At 36.9% G+C, this 22,715-nt stretch overlaps 2 protein-coding genes across 8 annotated transcripts in view; one reads left to right on the top strand and one right to left on the bottom strand.

Moving 5' to 3' along the window:
- SCAF11 (SR-related CTD associated factor 11) overlaps positions 1–8,343 on the top strand; it is a 71,825-nt gene extending 63,482 nt beyond the window's left edge. For 3 of the 4 annotated variants that reach the window (XM_047868009.1, XM_047868006.1, XM_047868007.1), the window contains 4 exons: positions 2,882–3,228; positions 4,210–4,428; positions 4,778–4,897; positions 5,162–8,343. In XM_047868009.1, coding sequence (XP_047723965.1) covers positions 2,882–3,228; positions 4,210–4,428; positions 4,778–4,897; positions 5,162–5,308 — 833 coding nt within the window. In that variant the 3' untranslated portion in view covers positions 5,309–8,343. The remainder of the gene's footprint in view (positions 1–2,881; positions 3,229–4,209; positions 4,429–4,777; positions 4,898–5,161) is intronic. The other variant, XM_047868008.1, reaches the window with a different exon arrangement.
- Positions 7,808–22,715, bottom strand: part of ARID2 (AT-rich interaction domain 2) — a 180,767-nt gene continuing 165,859 nt past the window's right edge. For 2 of the 4 annotated variants that reach the window (XM_047868003.1, XM_047868004.1), the window contains one exon: positions 16,858–19,936. In XM_047868003.1, coding sequence (XP_047723959.1) covers positions 19,792–19,936 — 145 coding nt within the window. In that variant the 3' untranslated portion in view covers positions 16,858–19,791. Of the gene's footprint in view, positions 7,892–15,724; positions 15,827–16,661; positions 16,768–16,857; positions 19,937–22,715 lie in introns of those variants that run through there. The other 2 variants (XR_007154154.1, XR_007154153.1) reach the window with 2 other exon arrangements.

The following is a 22,715-nucleotide window of genomic DNA, read 5'->3' as shown; positions in this document are numbered from 1 at the left end:
CATTTCTAGGTTTTCTGTTCTGTTTCATTGATCTTTGTGTCTGTTTTTGTGCCAGTGATGATTGCAGCTTTGTAATACAGCTTAAAGTCTGGAATTGTGATGCCTCCTGCTTTGCTTTGCTTTTTTTCAAGATTGCTTTGGCTACTGGGGTCTTTTTCTGGTTCCATACAAATTTTAGAATTGTTTGTTCTAGCTCTGTGAGAAATGCTTTGTTTTGATAGGGATTGTATTGAATGTGTAGTGTTTTTTTTTGGTAGCATCGATATTTTAACAATATTTATTCTTCCAATCCATGAGCATGGAATGTTTTTCCATTTTGTCTCTTTTCCAGTTTCTTTCATAAGTGTTCTATAGTTTTCAGAGTACAGATGTTTTACGTCTTAGGTTAAGTTTATTCATATATATCTTACGGTTTTTGGTGCAATTGTAAATGGGATCAATTCCTTGATTTCTCTTTCTGCTTCATTATTGGTGTGTAGAAATGCAGCAGATTTCTGTACATTGATTTGATATCCTATGACTTTGCTGAATTCGTGTATTGGTTCTGGTAATTATTTGGTGGAGTCTCTTGGGTGTTCTACATAGAGTATCATGTCTCCTGTAAATAGTGAAAGTTTGACTTCTTCCTTGCCAGTATAGATGCCATTTATTTCTTTTTGTTGTCTGATTGCTGAGGCTAGGACCTCCGGTACTATGTTGAACAGTAGTGGTGAGAATGGACATCTCTGTCATGTTCTTGACCTTAGGGGAAAAGCTCTGTTTTTCCCCATTTAGGATGATATTAGCTGTGGTTCTTTCATATATGGCTTTTATGTTCTTAGGTATGTTCCTTGTATCCCTACTACTTTGAGGGTTTTTATCAAGAATGGATGCTGTATTTTGTCAAATGGTTTTTCTGCATCTATTGAGAAGATCATATGGTTCTTACCCTTTATTAATGTGGTATATCATTTGATTGATTTGCAAATATTGAACCAGCCCTGCAGCCCAGTAATAAATCCCACTTGATCTGGTGAATAATTCTTTAAATATGCTGTTTGGATTCAGTTTGCTAGTATCTTGTTGAGATTTTGCATCCATGTTCATCAGGGATATTGGACTGTAATTCTCCTTTTTAGTGAGGTCTTTGTCTGGATTTGAAATCAAAGTAATGCTAGCCTCATAGAATGAATTTGGAAGTTTCTTTATATTTCTTTTTTTTTGGAACAGTTTCAGAAAAATAAGTATTAACTCTTCTTTTTTTTTTTTTCCCAACGTTTATTTATTTTTGGGACAGAGAGAGACAGAGCATGAACGGGGGAGGGGCAGAGAGAGAGGGAGACACAGAATCGGAAACAGGCTCCAGGCTCCGAGCCATCAGCCCAGAGCCTGACGCGGGGCTTGAACTCACGGACCGCGAGATCGTGACCTGGCTGAAGTCGAATGCTTAACCGACTGCGCACCCAGGCGCCCCAGTTTTAACTCTTCTTTAAATGTTTGGTAGAATTCCCCTGGGAAGCCATCTGGCCTCATACTCTTGTTAGATTTTTGATTACTGTTTCCATTTCTTTGCTGGTTATTGGTCTGTTCAAATCTTCTGTTTCTTCTTGTTTCAGTTTTGGTAGTTTAGTTTCTAGGAATTTATCCATTTCTTCCAGATTGCCCAGTTTGTTGGCTTATTATTGCTCATAATATTCTCTTATAATTGTTTGTATTTCTGGAGTGTTGGTTGTGATCTCTTTCATTCGTGATTTAATTTATTTGAGTCCTTTCTCTTTTCTTTTTGATAAATCTGGGTAGAGGTTATCAATGTTGTTAATCTTTCAAGGAACCAACTCCTAGTTTCATTGATCTGTTCTGATGTTTGTTGATTTCTATATCATTTATTTTTGCTGTAATCTTTATTATTTCCCTTAGAAGAATTTGGGAGGTTCTTGTGTAAGATTTAACTTTGATATCTTAAAAAAAAATTTTTTTTAATGTTTGTTTATTTTGAGAGAGAGGGTGAGCAAGTGGGGAGAGGGGCAGAGAGAGAGAGAGAGAGAGAGCGACAATCCCAAGCGAACAGAGAGAGAGGGAGAGAGACAGTCCCAAGCGGGCTCTGTGTTGTGAGTGCAGAGCCCAGCACAGGGCTCAGTCCCATGAACCATGAGATCACGACTTGAGTTGAAACCAACAGTCAGATGCTTAACTGACTGGGCCCCCCAGGTGTCCCAACTTTGATTTCTTTTATCTCAGATGTGCACACTTGAATTTTTTTGATCATTGTTCTCATATAAATAAGTTAGTCTTCTAATAATTTATCTTTCCTTGGCTTTTCTTATTAAGAACATTGCAAGAAAAAAGCTTTGTTAAAGATTAAAAAAAAAAAAGATAAAAAGTTATTCTTGTAATTTAGCAACCTGATTAGATTAAAAAATTTTTTAAATGTTTATTTTTGAGAGAGACCGAGACAGAATGTGAGTGGGTTAGAGAGAGAAGGAGACACAGAATCCGAAGCAGGCTCCAGGCTCTGAGCTGTCAGCACAGAGCCTGACGCAGGGCTCGAACTGACGAGCTGTGAAATCATGACCTGGGCCGAAGTCAGACACTGAACCGACTGAGCCACCCAGGTGCCCCACCTGATTAGATTTTATATGATTACTTCTTTAGTGAGTTTCTTGAGGTACTGATTCTTTGGTAATGTTGAACCAACATGAACCTGCTCTTAATAATAATTTTAGTTGAATGCTTTTTTTAACCAGTCCACATTATTTAGAAAGATAGGATTAGACTAAATGATTGGAGATTGGTGTTCTGAATCTGTTAATTGCTGTTGACTCTTACTGTAACCAGTGGTTCTTTGCTTCTCTAAAGAAATTTTAACATGATTTTTTATTATAAGCCTTTTTTCTTTTGATAGATTCTAACCTAAAAGACCAAACAAACCAACATGGAGATGGTTCCCAGCTACCTATAAATATGATGCAACCACAAATGAATGTAATGCAGCAACAAATGACTGCACAGCAGCCGCCTATGAATATCTTCCCATATCCAGTGGGTGTTCACGCTCCTTTGATGAACATCCAGCGCAATCCATTTAACATTCATCCTCCGCTACCCTTGCATCTGCACACAGGTGTGCCTCTCATGCAGGTAGCTGCTCCTACAAGTGTATCTCAGGGACTGCCACCGCCACCACCCCCTCCCCCACCATCCCAGCAAGTCAGCTACATTGCTTCACAGCCAGATGGAAAGCAGTTGCAGGTATGTTTTTAGCATCTAAAGTGTAATCAACATAGTCGCTGTAAGAATTTAACTGTTAGCAACAGGTGTTCAAAAGAGGGTTTCCTGTCATCCCCAAACAATTATTTGATTAGGTTTATGGTAAACTTTCATAGCCCCTCTTCACTGTCCTTCCTCAAACCTCCCACTCTTCAAATAAAATGAATTGGATGCATATTATTGAACCAAAGCTACATATATGCTGTTGTTTATGTCCAAACAGGTTTGTTTTTTCAGGTTAAGACAAAATTTTGAGAATCAAAAGATGGGTGTTTTAAAATAATTCTTAATTTATTGGACTTTTTAGGGGGTGGGAACTTGTGGTGATGCTTTTGTTGTCTTCTTGGGACAAACGCCAGAGAAAGCTGTTCATTATCCATTACTGTCTGTATTTCATGTTCATGAGTTTACCGTGTTCAAAAAAAAGAAGTGCCTCTGAGGCATATAGAAATTTGAATAATACTTTGTAAACACTGTGTTCCTTATAGTTCTGTGCCTGCATTTCACAAATTCTAGAATCCTGATAGTATATAATTGGAAGATAAGGGGGATAGGGTTCTAGAATTTGGGACCTTATACATTTTTCTGCTGTCAGCTCTCTGCAAGCTATTTGACTTCACGGTCTCCTTTTCTTCCGTCTTTAAAGTGGGGGCACACACTTTAGTTAATTTTCAGAAAGAGCCTTTTGGAAAAGATAACTATTTTTTAAGTGCTATTCTTTTCCTTCTTGTTGCTTTTAGTGTTGCTGTCAGAACATCACAAGTCACATGTGTAATTTAAAAGTCACTTGACATATTTACATAGGTCTCTGTTTGAGAATGTTACTTATTTTTCTTCAGAGTCCTTTAGATATACATGACCTGAAATACGAATTTTGACTCACTTTGAATTTTTTTTGTTATTTCTAATATATGGCTAAAAGAATACAGTAATTCATTAACTAATGATAACTCTTTAAAACAGGGCGTTCCTAGTGCTTCTCATGTAAGTAATAACATGAGTACACCAGTCTTGCCTGCTCCGACCGCAGCCCCAGGAAATTTGGGAACAGTTCAGGGACCAAGTTCTGGTAATACTTCATCATCAAGTCACAGCAAAGCCTCTAATGCTGCTGTAAAATTGACAGAAAGCAAAGTAAGTGTTACAGTGGAAGCCAGCGCAGATAGCTCGAAGACAGACAAGGCAAGTTCAAGGTTGAGAGCAACCTACATAATTCTGTATATGCTAAAGATGAAAAAATAAATTATATATTGTATAATTGGTAAAGGGAATTTACTGTTGATAGTCTTGAATCCCAATGCTATTTGAAGGGTTCTGTCTAGATATGTTGATGTCCAGTGAGTTACTGGTAATATTTCATAATTATTTTTAGAAATGTTTGGTATGTGTGTTAATAACTTTTGTATTCATGACATTATGTGAAGAATTCCTTGAAATAATATAAAAGTGAGGTGTTTTTAATTTCATATTTTAAAAGAAATTTTTTTAAAGTATGTGGGCAAATAATAATTTTACTTTTTCCTCTTACCAGAAATTACAAATCCAAGAAAAAGCAGCACAGGAGGTAAAATTGGCCATTAAGCCATTTTACCAAAATAAAGATATCACCAAGGAAGAATATAAAGAGATTGTACGGAAAGCAGTAGATAAAGTAAGTTCTAGCTTTAGCAGAGTTATATATGTAATTGTTTTGAATCATCTCTATTTTAATAAAGGAATGCTTAAGTCTAATTAAAATAATAACCACTGACTTCTAATTCTGGTCTGCTTTTCTGCCTTTTGAGTAAGATCATATGAGATATGGAACATATAAAAATGTCTGATTATCTCTTTGGGGTTGGTTTTCACAAATCTTTCCATTTTGCTTTAATCCTTATAAAGTATGAGAAAAATATTCCCCTTCCTTTTTTCGTAGGTTTGTCATAGTAAAAGTGGAGAAGTAAATTCTACTAAAGTGGCAAATCTGGTTAAAGCCTATGTAGACAAATACAAATATTCACGGAAGGGAAGCCAAAAGAAAACCCTGGAAGAACCTGTGTCCACCGAAAAAAACATAGGTTGAAATGGGGAGCACTGTAAAGGACACTATCAAGATATCTGCAAAGTGCAATTTCAACTTGTACCTTTAACTGAAAATCATACATAACTGTGATTGAAATTTGGTTTTGATAAAATTATTTTTTTTAATGTAGAATATAAAGTTTTGTTCTAAATAAATATAGTTCTGCACTGCAACTTCTTTATCCTTTCCTCCTCCCGAAAATGAAAGCAATTCAAGGGAAAGTAAAGGGGTTAAAGGAGTGTGCATTTTTACTAGGACTCTTATAGTGTGGATACTGGAAGATGTACAGCTTTTTGATTTGAACAATGGAGTGCATAAATTAGAGTCTTCTAAGTGCACTGGTTTTGGAAAAGATATATATAATACATTTATTCTGTCAGGCTAAAAATAAAGTATGAATGATCTTTATGATTTTTCCCTTTATAGAAAGTTAAATAATGTATTACCATGAAGAATATTTCTAATAACAGAATATACCAGTTGCAGGGTTCCTAATGTGTATTTTTAAAACACACGTCTGAATAAATTGCTTAGATAGAAAACAGATTATCACCTGAGTAAAATTCAGTGTTCAAAACTTTGGAACACTGTTACTGTATCACCAAATAAAGGTTATGCTGCTTGTTTTTCTTTTGTGCCTTTTTTCCCCACCAATTGAAATGAAGCAGTTTGATTTGCTAGATTTACAATTTTGGAAGTCTAAAACTTTGTGGAATTTAGAAGAACAGTTTGGAAAAAGTGTTGACTTTATAAAAATTATGTACTTTCATGATATCTTCTACCTGTCAGAGAAATGATAAATTATCTGTGCCAACTGGAGAATTGCAGTTGAGTGGTGACCCTGCCTTCCTTGGGATGAAGGTAGAATTATGAGACGCACTTCAGTGGCTTTCATTGGCTCATCTATCTAATCACTAATGAATTTCTTTTTACACTTGAGAAGTATCCAAATGCTTTACAGTGAGTAAAGTGTTAATTAGGTGACCATATGGTGGCCATTAACCATGTTGCAAAATTCTAGACATTAAAACCTGGGTTTTGGAAAGGGAGAGGACTTAATGGAGTCTTGGTTAGGCTTTCAGGGACTAGGGATTTGATTGTCTTTTTTTAAATACTAGAATATGTTAATTTTTACAAAAGGTAAGTTCAGAAGGTTATAGAGCCACTATTTTAATTGGCATCTTAGAAGAAAAAAATGGGTTATCCATGATAAACTTTCATTCCAGTAATAATTTTCAATAGATACCAAATAACAAAAGCTATTCAGATAAGATGTTAATGGCTCAGAAAGATATATGCATCAGTGAGACAGAATGACCCTTGTATTAGCTAAACTAGAGAGAGCAATACTCTGTAGGACTGTGCTTTTCTGAAGTAAAGATGATCTGTTTCTCAAGTTTATGTGCATAATACTTTCTTGGTGCTAGCTTTGATAAGGCAAATATTTTGAACTGTTGGCCCCAATAATGATTGTGCTAGTTCATAATCTTTACTAGATTAAGAGTGTAATTCCAAAAAGTGTTAGAAATATTTCCAAGCAGTCTTGATCTTTATTCTGCATTTCTGGGCATTTGTAATATGGTATTCTACTGATTTATATATATATTTTTAATTAAAGTTTGTGTTTAGATATGAAGGGGAAAGAAGTTTAGAAGTATATTTCTTCTAATAAAATATTAAGACTGTTTTAAATATCAACACACACCTCCTCATTTGTTTGTTTTGAACTCTAGAAACAATTGTGTGAATTTTCAATCTGTTTTCAGTTAAAGCTGGGTTCACACTGAAAATTTTGTAGCAAATTGCCTAAGATGATTAATCACACAGTGCATACTTTTCCTACATTTTCTTTCAGTGATGTTTGGGAATACAGTTATATTTTAAAATTTGCTTTATACCATTTAAAAGTTTTGAAGAAAAACTAGGTGGTATGATGGTCAAGTCTCACATCTTTGGTTGCAGTGCCATGAATTATTTCCACTTGTCTTGAAAATAACAAGTGTGTATTCCATATCTGCTTGGGGTACTTGGTTAGACTGCATTTAAAATGCTAATGAAGAATGTTACTGGATTAGAATTCAAACTTTTAAAACTTAGAAATACTTAAGAATGTATTAGAAAGTGCATGCTTTATGTTTAAAAAAAAAAAAAAACGCTTTAACATTCCCCATTCTTGCTTTTCTCAGAAATCTACATTAATTTTGCATGTGCACAAACTGAATCAAAAACATTTTGTGGAATTATAAATTTCTCGTTATTTATTAAGATTCAGTATTAACTTGACCTTTGAAACCTTGGTCCCATTAACTTACTCGTCACATTGACCAATGTTTTAGGCAATAGTGATGCCTAGAATTTTGACTAAAAGTAGTTACTTACTATTTTAACATTCCAAAAGTTTTGTGATTTCTTTTTTTCCTGGTTACCACATTTTCTCCATTATCTTCCATTAAATGGCCACAGTGTGTACTGTTTGAATGTTCCATCCAAAAGATACAGCTTCAGAAGCACAGTGGTTGCCCCATGGTCCATGAGACCTTGTTTGTAGTACAAGGATGGAGTTCTGTCTACTGAAACAATACTCTTAAAACAGAAATGTAGTATGTAATATTTTCTAATAAATTCTTTTGATAAACAAAGAAGTGTCTTTAACATTTTATTGTTATGATTCCTGGGAAATGCTGACTTTTGCCTCATTATAACTGTTTCCAAAGACATGTTGAAGTATTTCTCAGATTTGTACACATAACTAGCATCATAAATTAATGTCCAAGTTGTAAAGCAAGCTTAGAGTTAGCTATAAGCATATATTTTAATAGCATTTTTTCCTAATTACAAAATCATTGTAGGAAATTAGAAAAGCTTTATTTAAAAAAACTTGTAGAAGAAACGGAAAAATGAGAAAAATCACCTGTAATCCTGCCATTTAAAGGTAACAATGCCAATCAAACTGCCCAGAACTATGTTGTAACTTACCCTTTTCACTTAATGATGTATTTAGAAGTTTACATTTTAATAAAAATTCTACAGCATGATGTTTAACGGCTATATAGTATTCTATTACATATCGTACGTACCGTTACTTAAAAAAAACTTAAGTTTTAAAATTTATTTTTGAGAAAGAGAGCAAGGAAGGTGCAGAGAGAGAGGGAGACACAGAAGGCAAAAAAGGCTCCAGGCTCTGAGCTAACAGTTCAGATACGACACAGGTCTCGAAACCACGAACTGCAAGGTCATGACCTGAGCCAATGTTGGACCCTTAACTGACTGAGCCGCCCAGGCGCACCTCTTCATTGCCTTTTTAACAGTACTTCATATTTCCTGTCCTGGAGATATTAAGGTTTTAATATTGAAGCCATCTTTCATGCATTTTCCATTCGCATCCCATCTCCATTCTCTCAAACAATTGCTGTTTTCTCTATATCAAACTGGAATTCCTTTGCAGTGAAATCCAACTCCTTTAGTTCCCAGAGTGTTGCCATCTGACCTCTTTTAATAGTCCCAACTATGACTTAGATTCTATATGCGCCAGTTCATTGTAGACACTAAAGACTAATCTTCTGATAACACAGCATCATTCAACAGAGTGCCCACCTCGTGTGTTACACACTAGGGAAGAGTAAGCAAAACAATACTGTTTCTACTCACAGAGCTACATAATGTGGAAATAACATCTATTTATATAACTGGTAAGGAATGACAGGACTATAAGGTGATCCAAGGATCTGTGATAGGGTAATTGGACTTAACAGTGATCAGTGAGAATCCCTGGGACAAATGGCACTTAAGAGCTAAAGATAAGAACTAAGCAAGAAGAAAGGAGCTGGCAGAGGAAAGAGGTGCAAATGGTCTGTGGTCTCAAAGCGTGGCAACCCCAAGCCTAAATTGGCTAGAGTGAAGACTGGTGGAGACTTCTTAGGGCAATACATTTTGTAAAGAAAAACTTGAAATCTTTCAAGCAGGAGGTGTTTGATATGAGCAGATATGCATTTTGAAAGATTACTCCACTCATAATCTTTCAATGGCTTAAAAGTGGTTAATAAACATGAAAAAGTGTTCAACTTCACGGTTAATGTTATAAATGTTCTTTTATCAAATTGATAAATTTAATTCTGGCAAGAGTGCCACGAGGAAATAGTACTGGTTAGAATTTGTACAATTTTTCTTTCTAAAAGGCAACTTGTAAATAAGTATAAACAGCCTTAAAAGGGCTGCCATATCCCTTTTCCATAATGATGAAAACATACTGGTTCACATAGTCCTTTCTAGTATTTAATAGAGGAAAATTGGAGGGAATGGTTAATCTGTGGTTCATATGAAAGTATTCTACAGCTGTTGTAAATGTTTTCAGGGAAAAAAAAAACCATTAAATGGAGAAAAAAATAGGTCACAAACTGCGGCTGACCTTTCAACAATGAGGGGGCTAGGACTCTAGCCAACCCCCTGCAGAGTCAAAAATCCCCCATAGAATTTGTGACTCTCCAAATACTTCAGTACTACAGCCTGTTGACTGGAAGTCTTACCAACAACATAGTAAACATTTTGTACGTTATATGTGTTATATACCGTATTCTTACAATGATGTAAGCTGGAGAAAAAAATGTGACACAATCCTTAGGAAGAGAAAATACATTTATAGTACTGTATCAGATTTATCTTAAAAAATCTGTGTATGAGTAGACCTGTGTAGTCCAAACCTGTGTTACTTAAGGGTCAACTGTATACATAATATTCCAATTTAAAATTAAGGCACAAAAATACAGATTATTTCTAAGTAGCAGAGGATCTTTTTAAAATGCTTTTCTTTAGCTTCCAAGTTTACTATAGTGAACAATAGTCATATGATCAGAAAAAAACTTGAGAAAATTGCAGTTCTCCTTGTTTGGCACATGACAGTGGGGGAATGGGCAGGAAGCTTTGCTCTGGGCTGGGGAGCTACCAACTTCCCAATTTAGAACTGGCCTAACGTCTCAGCTTGAACACTTGAGATAGGTGTCTGATGGCTCTCCATACTGTGCTCCATACTCCCCAGAGGGGAGCACAGCCTCCTGTGGTAGCTGATGGGTGCTAGTCTGTGAGTAGTCCGCACCCAGTGGCTTTATGGGCTGAGACATGCCTTAGTCATAAAGAAGTAGGCTTCCCAAACCATAACTAGTTTGGGCATATTTCCCAATCCCGCAATCACTAGAGAAGATAATCCACTTATAGTTAGTAGGGGTCTTGGTTTTAAAGCTCACAGAGAACTGAGGCACGGCTTTCTGTGCCTGAGTGATGCTGATTATGTTACTAAACTTCTCTGAGCCAGAGCGGCTTATATGAGGGTTTGCTGCCTACTTAGCTAGAGGATTAAGTGAGATTAGAGATGGGAAAGTCATAATTTCCTACATACTTACTTGGGAGAAGTTCTGCTCTATAATTCAGACTGGTTTGCCCACTGTCCAATCTTGGATAATGGTGGAAATACAGTTTACTTGCACAATGGTTTCAATCTAGCTGCACATCCAGGGTCACAGCTTAAAAAAATAAATAAAAAATAAAAACACAAAAATCCCAAAAACAATACACAGAGACTTCTGAGAAGATGGTGGAATAGGAACATCCTAATGTTCCATGGATACAACTAGGTAACACCCACATCAGTGTAAATAACCCAGAAGATGATCCAAGGACTGGCAGAACACACTCTCCACAGCTAAATGCAGCTAAGAGGCCAACATCAAAGAAGGTATAAAAGGGGAAGACACGGTGGGGAGCCAAACTGATCTCAGAGCAGGTACAGGAGGCACTGGTAACTTTGAGAGACTTCAAGAACAAAAGAACTAGGTATTTATCCAAAGGATATAGGTGTGCTGTTTCGAAGGGATACATGCACCCCAATGTTTGTAGTAGCGCTATCAACAATAGCCAAAGTATGGAAAGAGCCCAGATGTCCATTGATGGATGAATGGATAAAGAAGATGTGGTGTATATATATACAATGGAGTATTACTCAGCAATCAAAAAGAATAAAATCTTGCCATTTGCAATTATGTGGATGGAACTAGAGGGTATTATGCTAAGTGAAATTAGAGAAAGACAAGTATATGACTTCACACATATGAGAACTTTAAGATACAAAACAGGTGAACGTAAGGGAAGGGAAGCAAAAATAAACAGGGAGGGGGACAAAAACATGAGACTCTTAAATATGGAGAACAGAGGATTACTAGAGGGGTTGTGGGGGGGGGGATGGGCTAACTGGGTAAGGGGCATTAAGGAATCTACTCCTAAAATCACTGTTTCACTATATGCTAACTAACTTGGATGTAAATTAAAAAAGTAAAAATTAAAAGAGCTGGCTGGCACCATTTCCCTCCCCTATACCCTGTCTCCATGGATACCTGTGGGAACCAGTGCAGCAGCAACACTCTCCCTAACTTGCTAACAGTGAACTTGCCTCTGCATTCTCCTGCAGACCTGTCCCTTCCAGCCAGGCTTCTAGGTCTCCTCCCACAGCAGGCCTATGCAAACCTTACTGACTGCATGGCCCACCCTGGCTCTTCTGTGAATCCGCCCACGCCATCTAACCTCCCCAGGCTTCGTCCTTGGCAGCTCCAGATCTCCTCTAGCAGCAGACCTGCATAGACCTTGCTAACAACCATACGCCCTGCCCCTGTTCTCCTGCGGATCTGCCTCCTCCAATATGCCCTTGGCCAGAGCCCACCCACCCAAAGTGGTGCCACAAGCCTGGCAGTGTGCAAGCAGCCTCCACCAGGGCCAGTACCACTTCCAAAGTGATTCGTGCTCTGGGGAGAGGGGAATATAACCACCAGTCTCAGTGCAGCTCCAACAATGGGCTTGGGGCAGACATCTGGTTTGAATGCAGGCCCTGCCAACCATCAAAAGCTTCCCGGGACAAAACAGAAAGCACCCTGCAGTTTGGTGTTACTGCATCTGGCAAACACCTGGTCTGACTCAACTTAAGCATAAGGCACCCCCCGACTAGTCCACTAACAACACAGGGACCAAACTGCCCACACAGGGCAAGTTTAAGTAATATGCCTGATAGAGAATTTAAAAGATCATAAAGATACTCACTGGACTACAGAAAAGAGTGGAGAATTTGAGTGAGACCCTTAACGAAGAGATAGAAAACAAAAAAGAACCAATCAGAGATGAGGAGTTCAATTTTAAAAATTAAAACTACACTAATGGGAATAAATGTAGACTAAAGGAAACAGAAGAATGGATCAGTGACCTGAAGAACAGAGTAGTAGAAAGCAATCAGGCTGAATAGAAGAGAGAAAAAAATAATACTAAAAAATAAAAATAGATTTAGGGAACTCACCTACTCATCATGTGTAATAACATTCCCATTATAGGGATCCAGAAGGAGAAGAGAGAAAAGGGGGCAGAAAATGTAATTTAAGAAATACCTGAAAGTTTCCCTAATCTGGGGAAAGAAACAGAAACCCAGATCCAGGAGGCACAGAGATCCCTCCACCAAAATCAATCTAAAGAGGTCCCCACCAAGACACATAGTAATTAAAATGGCAAAAAGCAGTGATAAAGAATTTAAAAGCAGCAAGAGAAAACAGTTACATACAAGGGAAACTCCATAAGGCTATCAGTGGATTTTTCAGCAGAAACTCTGAATATATCTTGCCACTCTTCTGTCCTGCAAAGTGCTGAAAGAAAAAAAAGAAAACAAAACAAAAAACTCTGCAACTAAATATTCTACCCGGCAAGGGTATCCTTCAGAGTAGAAGGAGAGATAAAGAGTTTCCTAGACAAATAAAAGTTAAAGCAACTTATCACCACTACACCACCCCTACAAAAAAAATGTTAACAGGGACTTTTTGAATGGAAAGGAAAGACCATAAGTAAGAGTAAGAAAAGTAGGAAGAACAAAAACGGTAAAACTTTATCTATAAAAATCAGTAAAGGGATTCACAAGACGAAAGGATGTAAAGTATGACACCACATACCTAAAATGTGGGGAGGAGGGAGAAGAGTAAAGAATAGATTCAAATTTAAGCTTAATTTCAACCATCAACTTAATATAAATTGCTATGTTCTAAAATGCTACGGGGATTAAAAGTATACTGATACCGATGGGCACTGAGTAATGTATAGAATTGGTGAATCACTATATTGTAGACCTGAAACTAATATAACACTATATGTGAGCTATACTAGAATTAAAATTATTTAGTTAAAAAGGCAATACACAGGCTCAGCCTAGGCTAATTTAATCAATCTCTGGGTTTGGGATAGTTTAAAATCTCCCCAGGCGGAGGCTAATGTGCAGCCAAGAAGCAAACCACTATGTAACTTTTTAAGATCCCCTGAAGATCACAGCTGTTCTGTCAGAACAACATAACTAATTAGATCACAGCTTGTCTTTAAAACCATTTAGATTCTATCCTCCCTTTCAGCGGCAGCAACAGCACCTGACAGTTTGCCTGCAATCTTTTTTAAACTGTGTTTTCAAATGCCACTTTATCTGGGGTTTAGATCCCACTCAGCAGAGAAAGAAGATCTTGAACATTTCTTGGGTGTTCACATGGTTCCAAGGTGCAATGAGACTCTTGTAAGAACCCAGCTGTTGGTGAGGTCAGGCTGTGTGTGCTTAATTCAACATGTTTTTATTCACACACTTGCCTAAAGGAATTTTAGACATTTCTAAAATTACCATTGTAACACGGCTTTTTCTAAATCGTCATTTCTGGAAGTCTTCCTTGTACACTTTAATAGCTGACTGCACGTCCTCCTTAGCTCTAGCAAGTACAATTATGATTACCAATCACAGCAGCAGTGACTAACGTTGAGTGCTTCTTACTGGCTCTGTGACAATATTTTATTTGCATTATCCCCTTAAATTTCGTAAGAATTTTCAAAGTAGGTTCTATTATTAACCTCATTTTTCAACTGAAGAAATGAGGATGAGGTTCAGTTACTCAGCCAGGATCACTCAGACCTCAGAGGAGCCTGAGTCCAAAGCCTATCCTTGTAACCATCTCCCAATGCTGCCTCTTGGCTCATCACAAGATCTACCCAGCCATATGTGCCCCACACTTACTCTTTCTCACCCAACCTACCCAGACAGTTTGGGCACCAGAAATGGCTTGTCTGTATTTCTATTTCCATTCCAAGGTCTATGTCTTGATCTGGGCAGTGGTTACAGAGGGGTTTGCTTTACGATACTAAAGCTCTACTCTTTATTTTATGCATTTTGTTACATGTGCCTGAGGTGGGGGGTTCGCAATAAAACTATAAAAAAAAAAAAAAAATCAAGAGGCCAGCAATTAGCTCCAAACCATTGTTTAGATTTGTGACAGGGTCGCCTGGGTGGCTCAGTCGGTTAAGCGCCTGACTGCGGCTTAGGTCATGATCTCATAGTTCCTGAGTTCAAGCTCTGCATGGGGCTCTGTGCTGACAGCTCATAGTCTGGAGCCTGCTTCTCATTCTGTGTCTCCATCTCTCTCTCTGCCCCTCCCCCCGGTCATTCTCTTCCCCCCTCCCTCCCTCCCTCTCTCAAAAATAAATAGGCTTTAAACAAAATTTAGATTTGTGATAGTCAAATCTTTCATTCTTCATCTTTTCCCTTTTAATCCAGTCCCAATGGGAAAAATAAATCATAAATTGGGGGAAAAAATTCCTATTGGAAGAATTCTGCATCGCATAAAATGTGCTTCTGTTTGGAACCAGAAAACTTGAACAACAAATGTGCCAGTGCCTACTGTGTGCAAGAGAGTGAAGTCAGTGTGTGTGTACTTAAAATCGTACTTTCTGTATTAGGTTGTGGCGGCTTTTGTTCCTTTCTTTCAGTTATTATTTTAACAAACTGTGTCAATTTTCAAAGGTTGCACAACTCAGAAACGCCTGTTCCCGGACAACTGCCCAGCAAGAGTGAATTTGTGGAAAGGGTCAGCCCCCAAATTAGTCTTGTCTTTCACACAGTTTAGTTATAAACAGGGCATCATATCTGATCATTCAAATCAATAAACCCTCTCTAAAGCAAAGGCTAAATATTTCTCCATCAGTTTAGGGAAACAAAGTACAGTTCAGGGATTCTGGAAACCCAACCCTGCACCTAACCAAATGTGGTTCAACCTATTTGTGATGATTGATTTCCAGACTACACTTCATGGAGCTCTTTACTTGGTGGCCAAAGCATGTCCCTGCTTTAGCAACATCTAACTCACACTGCACCATTTAATCTATAACCTCTCTTCTAGAACAAGACTCAAACATTCTCTTACCACTGTTAAGTCTGTCAAATTTCTATCAGCCCTTAAATTCTCCAAAAGACATTTTTACTACTCCACGAAGCCCTTCCCACTTTGCCTTCTCCCACTCATCAATCAAATGAAGGCTTCCACAGGACTGAACTCCCAAAACACTGTATAATTCTCACTTAGCCCTTGTTTTTACCTTTGTTACTGGTGAGCATTTGGAAGCTTGTCTCAGCCTCAGAGCAGGACTGTCTCCTTAATCTTCCAAATGAGCAGCAGAAGTTCTCCATCAATACTCAAGCTGAATGAGATATAAGGGAGGTATAAACAGAGGGAAAAATCCTATTAACATCCTAGAAATGTTTTGAGTCATTTTGTTCAGAAGAATCGGCTATCAGTTGTTCAAGTTACACACCAGAGTAGATAGTTGTTGGTTGGAAACTTTGTTTTCAATTTACCATAAACCCTAGTCTTAGAAATGTTCCTTTGTTAAGGGAATTCCCAGAAAGTTTTTCTGGCTCTAAGAAGTTAAGTGATGCCACATTAATGAATGAAATACTTGGGGGAGAAAATCTGAGGAATTAGGGAAAATCTTAAAAAGACAACACAATGCATAGGAAGAAAATACTATAAACAATGCAGTAAATACAAACAAAAGGGTTTGCATAAAAAATAAGTGTCTTATGTCTGACTCCTGGAAAGAATTCTAATTACTCTCTACAATTAGTTCATGCGTGCTGGTTAAACAGCTCCACTTACTTGCCATATGACCTTGGTCAAGGTACTTACTCATCCCACTCCCCTAAGTCCCCCCTTGTAACATCAGCTATCACATTGGGTTTTCGTGAAGCCCAAAGACAATACGTGTAAAATGCACAGCACGGTGAATGACAGAGGAATTGTGTTAAGCAAATGTTAGGGACCGGCGTAATTAAAAGTCTGTAAACAAATGTACATCAATAAGGGATCCAAATAATAAATCATCATACAGCCATACAATGGACTATATACTATATAGCTATAGAAAACGATGTGAAAGCTCTTGACATACCAATATGGAAAGGTCTTAAGATAGTAAACATTTTTTCAAGAACAGCAGTGTCCAGTATAAAGTAGTTTGCATAAAAATAACATACCCCATTCGCTCTTTTGTAATCACCTCCAGAGGTGTACTTAAGAAACGTGACCAGGGGCCATCTGGCAGTGGGGTCATCCTGTTGCTGTGCTTCTTAGCAGCTTCTGCTTGGGTGGTAAAGAACATTATGTTTTCTTTGTTTGATGTTTAATCACAGTGATTAAGATCAGGACAGAAGTCACTTATCCAAAACAATCTCATTTTAAAAAATCGTTTTTATTGTCATTTTATGGTTAAAAAAAACATACATGGCATGACTATAAAGTAATGAGACGAGTTTTCACGTGTGGCTTGTATTACGGAGTCTCATTAGTATATAGTCACATCCTGTCTAGAGCTTGGAAGAAAAATATGCCTTGGCTATATGATTATCAATTTTGTTACTTAAAATTTATTGAGTGCCAACAGAGCACTAGGCACATATATAACACAGAATTGTACAGTCTCTATGTTGTAGACTATATTATTTACATAGATTTCTCAAAGATAACATTAAAGCATGTATTTACAGAACTTTAGACAAAATAACAATACTGGAAATCAGCAAGTTTCTGTCTAGCGAGGAGCACCTTTTCATGAATGAGAGGGTTATGAAGAACTTCTTGTGCAAGAGCACTTTAATTCCATTACCCAGAAAGTCCACGTTATTTCATTATATAGTTCTAGAAAGCTATACGAGAAAACCTAAGTGGGAAGCCATAATTGGTTTCCTTAGGTCAAATACATTTAGAAAATTCTCTGTGGAGACCAACGCTTGGAGGGGCTACAGACATATTTGTATTTCCATATCAAAGCACAAAAGCTAGAGCTACAGCACGCATGCAGTTCCAATGAGGTGGAAGAAGAGTGAACACGAAAACCATTTTTCTGAACCTGGAGTTTCTTCTCTTTCTGATCCAATTACCATCGCAGTTCCTTATTTTGCAAAGAAATGTATCTTTAAAACAAACACTCATTTTACACAAGATTATTTTAGGAAATTTTGAGATTTTTAGGCAAGGACAATGAATGTTGGCCAACGGATACCAACAACTGGGAGCCGTACAAGGGTGGGGGAGACAAGGCTCATTTTAGTGTTACTGCATGATCTCTGCGGCGTCTGCTGGCAGCCCCAATCTCGGGAGGTGGGCCAAGAATAAACCCCACAACCCTAGGAAACGATCGTGGCTAATGTTGGACAAAAAGTCTCTGAAGCATTCATTAGCACATGGCAGAGTGCAGCGCCAAGGTCCCCCTTGCAGGGACAAATTAGAATTTCCGTTGATACTAGTTGAATCAAACTATTAATTTTTTTTTTTTTTATATATATATCCAAACTAAGATCCTTTTATTCTAAGAATCTGCTCCTAAATTCAAGTTGAAGATTTGGGTGCATTGTGGTTCTGAACCAACACTCCAAGAAACACAGTATCAAATAATAATCTGGGTTTGTTTTACATTGTAACAAATGGAAAATACTCTCAATCTCCTACCTCGTGCAAATTTGTCACGTAAAGGATCTCTTTTATCTGTTCTCTATTTAACGAATTAAAAATCGATATATAATTAAATAGGTGACTGGACCCTGCTTTCAGCTAAATTTGGGATTTTCTCTATATTTTTAAAGAATGTTTTAAGCATACTCAGAAATGAAAGACTCAAGAAAATGTTCAGTCTTTTATTTAAAAACTATAAACAGTCACCAAAGTAAATAAAGCCATTCTATAACATAAACTGTTAGGTCTATATTTTTTACTGCACATCCTAAGGACACAGCAGAAATGGTGGTTGGGAGGCCTTCCACATTTTTGGATGCTAATAGAACAGGCAATAGGCAGTTATAAATGGATACATTTCACGCTGGGGGAAAAGACAATTTAAGGAAGTGAGCAGTTTCTGAGCAGGAATGTGGTACAGTATTAAGAATGGAAGAATAATACAATAAAATTCCACACTATATTAAGATAGAAAAAGTAGTGAAGAAAATATCATACCTGCACATAATGCATATATAACACAGGAGAAAACCTGTATAAAATTCCATGTATTTAAACCAATTTACAAATACAAAAAATTCTGTCCAAGCTCTGAGCTTGCACATGACAAACGTTTACAGTGGATACATGTTAGGGAAAACCAAAAAATACCTTCAAATAGTTTTTCTTCTACAAAAATGACATGAGATATATTATTCCATACTCTTTCAGCCAGCAAAATGAGTTCTACAAGGTGTATAATACAAAACAAAACAAAACAAAACAAAAAAAGAAAAAAAAGAAAAAAGAAAAAAAAGAAAAAAAAAATCACAGTTCCACAAAACTGTTTTGACTTTACAGCATCAGTACCTTTGCAGAAGTATTTACACAAATTTAAAGAACATTCATCCACTGCGTAGAATATATCACAATTACTTACAATTGACAGGAAAGTCTAGAAAACTTTAGAACCTACCAATAATGCTTCTAGGACACCACAGAATGTATTTCCAGTGGCTGCAGTGGCATGAAAGGTGTTCATTCTATTCACAAATATTTACAAGATCTATTCAGACTGGTAAATTTTTATGATAATAAATAAGTGAAAATATATTGGCTCAAGTAAGAAAACCAAGCTACTGATTTCTAAACAAAACACACAATCCATAGCTAGATATTGGTGGCCCCCTCTGAGATCAGGGGGTATAGGTGTGCTGAAATTTTTTCTTTTAATTATTCAAACCAGCTTAAACGGTTTTGTAAATATAAAAATGTGCTCCTTTTTGGATATAGATAAAAATATTTAATGCTTCTATTTCATCTGCTCATGTAGGTTTTACAATATTCCATGTATATTCCAATGTGGATGGTACTGAATTCTGATCATACCAGTTTCCATCAGGATTTATCAGATCTGAGAGACATCCTGCAGATAAGCTGGTTGACAATCCCACAGCAGTTTTTTTCGTTTTCTTTTTAGATTTTTTTTTTTTTTTAAACAGAGAACAAAGGGATTCGCTCAGAGATCAGAATACGAAGCTTCCTCTCAGCATCATGGGAGGAGATAAAATAATTCATTCTATGGTCTCTGTTCCATTAAGACTTGGTGCTTTCTTCAGTAACAGTATGTGAAATGTATCTGACTTTGAGTCCCCACTAGAGAAGTGGAATTATTTTTCACTGCAGCATTTCGGAGTCTTTTTCTTGTTCTTTACTCTGAACTGTAAAATTAAGTTCATAAAGGCATTTGGCAAGGGTGGAGGAAGCTTCCATGTTACTAATGGCTAGCACTGATAAGTTGTTTTCATGTCTCTTTAACAATCTGGAAAAAAAAACATACAGAAGTTCGTCAGTATGCAAGGTCAGTGATGATTTCTTATGGATTTTACGAGTTTAAAGATTTTAAGTTTTATTTCATTGAGAAAATGTGTTCCCTTTAGTGAATGGAATACATTATGAACTTCCGTGGATAAAAGATGTTTCTAAGCACGACAGATTTCCTTGTATCTATGTAGTGATTTTCAGTGAACAAGTGTGTTTACCACATCCATATACTGTTGCTTTTAATACACTTTGAAAAGCCACATGTATAAAAGATGGCTCAAAGAATGCTGGTAGTAATGTGGTCAGCTCTCAGACCAAAATGGAATGAAACCAGAAATAAAAGAAAGGTGACTGGAAAATCCCCAAATACATGATGTAACACTAAGTTATACATGGGTCAAAGAAGAAATCTCAAAAGAATTTTAAAAATATTTAAGCTTAAATTAAAATAAAAGTACAACTTACTAAAATCTGTTGTGGAATGCTGTGAAAGCAGTGCTTTGAGGGAAATCTATAGCATTGTTTGAATGCATATTATTAGAAAAAAAGATCTAAAATCAATAATCTAAGTTTCCACCTTAGGAAACTAGTAACAGAATAGCAAATTAAATTCAAAGTAAGCAGAAGAAAAAATTCAAGTAGAAATCAATGAAATTGAAAAGAGGAAATCAATGAAACCAAAAGCTGATTCTTTGAAAATACCACCAAATCACTGAATCTCTAAGACACGCTATCTAAGAAAAAAAGAGTGTGTATACAAATTACTAACACTGGAAATGAAAGAGGAAAGGTACCAAGGATCCCCACAGATCCCATGAACATTAAAAGCAACAAAGAATGAATATGGATAACACTATGCCCACAAATTTGAAACTCTAGACGAAACAGACCACTTCCTTGAAAGAAATAGGCTTCCAAATGTCACACAAAGTGAAACAGACTATCTGAATCTATTCAAGATTGAAATTGAATCATAATAAAAAAAAGGTAACCTCCCCAAACAGAAAGCACCAGGCTCAGTAGTTCTCTGGTGAATTCTACCAAATATGTAAGGTCGCTCAAAAAAATTTCTTAAAATAGAAATTCATATGATCCAGTAATCCCACTACTATTTACTCAAAGAAAATGAAAAAGCTAATTTCAAAAAATACATGCACTCTTACGTTTACTGAAGCATTATTTATAATAGCCAATGTATGGGAGCACCTAAGTGTCCATCCACAGATGAATGGATAAACATGTGGTATATACACACAATAGAATACTACTCAATCATTAAAAAAAAAAAGAAAAAAAGAAAAAAAAGAATGAGATCTTGCCATTTGCAACAACACGGATGGACCTAGAGGGTATTTTGCTAAGTACAGTAAGCCAAAGAAAAGCAAATATGATTTCACTAATATGTGGAATCTATAAAACAAAAACAAAGTCTACAAACCTCTAAGTTTTCTTAGTGTTTATTCATTTTTGAGAGAGAGAGAGAGAGAGAGAGAGAGAGAGAGAGAGACAGCGTGTAAGCAGGGGAGGGGCAGATAGAGAGAGAGAGAGAGAGAGAGAGAGAGAGAGAGAGAGAGAGGGAGAGAGAGAAACACAGAATCTGAAGCAGGCTCTAGGCTCTAAGCTGTCAGCACAGAGCCCAATATGGGGCTTGAATCCACTAAGCATGAGATCATGACCTGAGCTGAAGTCGGAAGCTTAACCGACTGAGCCACCCAGGTGCCCCCAAAACTCTGTATTTTTAAAGAAATAATACATAGTTCTGCACCCAGTAATGTTAATATATTGTAGGAAAGGAGGAATATGGGAAACAATTAGCTTAACCTGTTCAATTTACAGATGAGTAACTTGAGGACATCTTCAGGCATCCAAAACTGAAATGACTTTCTAGCTAAACAGTAGTGGCAGAATTAGCAAGATCATTGGACTGTTTGACTTTTCTCCATGGTACCTTTCTAAACATAGGAGACTGCCAGGCATAATTCTGTATCAAGCTTCGTTCATGCTTAGAAAATTCAGATGTTTCTAGAGGTGTCAAATTCACAGAATAAAAGACTGAAATGGTGTTTGCCAGGGGCTGGGGGCAAGATGGAAATGAGGATCAATGGGCATAAAGTTTCAGTTAAGCAAGATGAATAAACTTGAGAGATACACTGTACAACATTGTACCTATAGTCAACCATAAGGTATTATACACTTAACAACTTGTTGAGAGGTCAGATCTCATGTTAAGTGTCCTTGACAAAATTCAGATAAAACTAAATAAAAATTCAGATCATGTCAGAAAACAGCTGGAGAGGAATAAGATGGCTGCTTTTTTAAGAGAGGACTTGAAAATTAAAATTATATTCTAGGTATGATTAAAGTTTTTTTAAAAACTTTTTTCTTTAGTGTTTGTTTATTTTTGAGAGGGACAGACAGAATGTGAGTAGGTTAGAGGCAGAGAGAGAGGGAGATGCAGACTCCAAAGCAGGCTCCAGGCTCTGAGCTGTCAGCACAGAGCCCGACGCAGGGCTCAAACTCACGAGCTATGAGATCATGATCTGAGCCGAAGTCAGACGCTCAACCCACTGAGCCATCCAGGCGCCCCTATGCTTAAAGTTTTATTCCCTTCATTAAGTGAAAGCAGGCAATATTTAGCTTATCATCTGAATGTCTCATTACTCCATAAAAGCAGCTATTTCTTTTTAATTATAACTTAAAAAAAAATTTTTTTTTCTACAGAGTGATGCTGAGTGGAAGGATGGACAGTTATGTGGTAAGAAAAGCATAGTAAAAAG

This window comes from Prionailurus viverrinus, chromosome B4 (genome assembly GCF_022837055.1).
Source record: "Prionailurus viverrinus isolate Anna chromosome B4, UM_Priviv_1.0, whole genome shotgun sequence".
Taxonomy (NCBI): Eukaryota; Metazoa; Chordata; class Mammalia; order Carnivora; family Felidae; genus Prionailurus; species Prionailurus viverrinus.
Note: the sequence above shows the minus strand (reverse complement) of the source record. Positions and strands in the feature narration are given on the sequence as shown.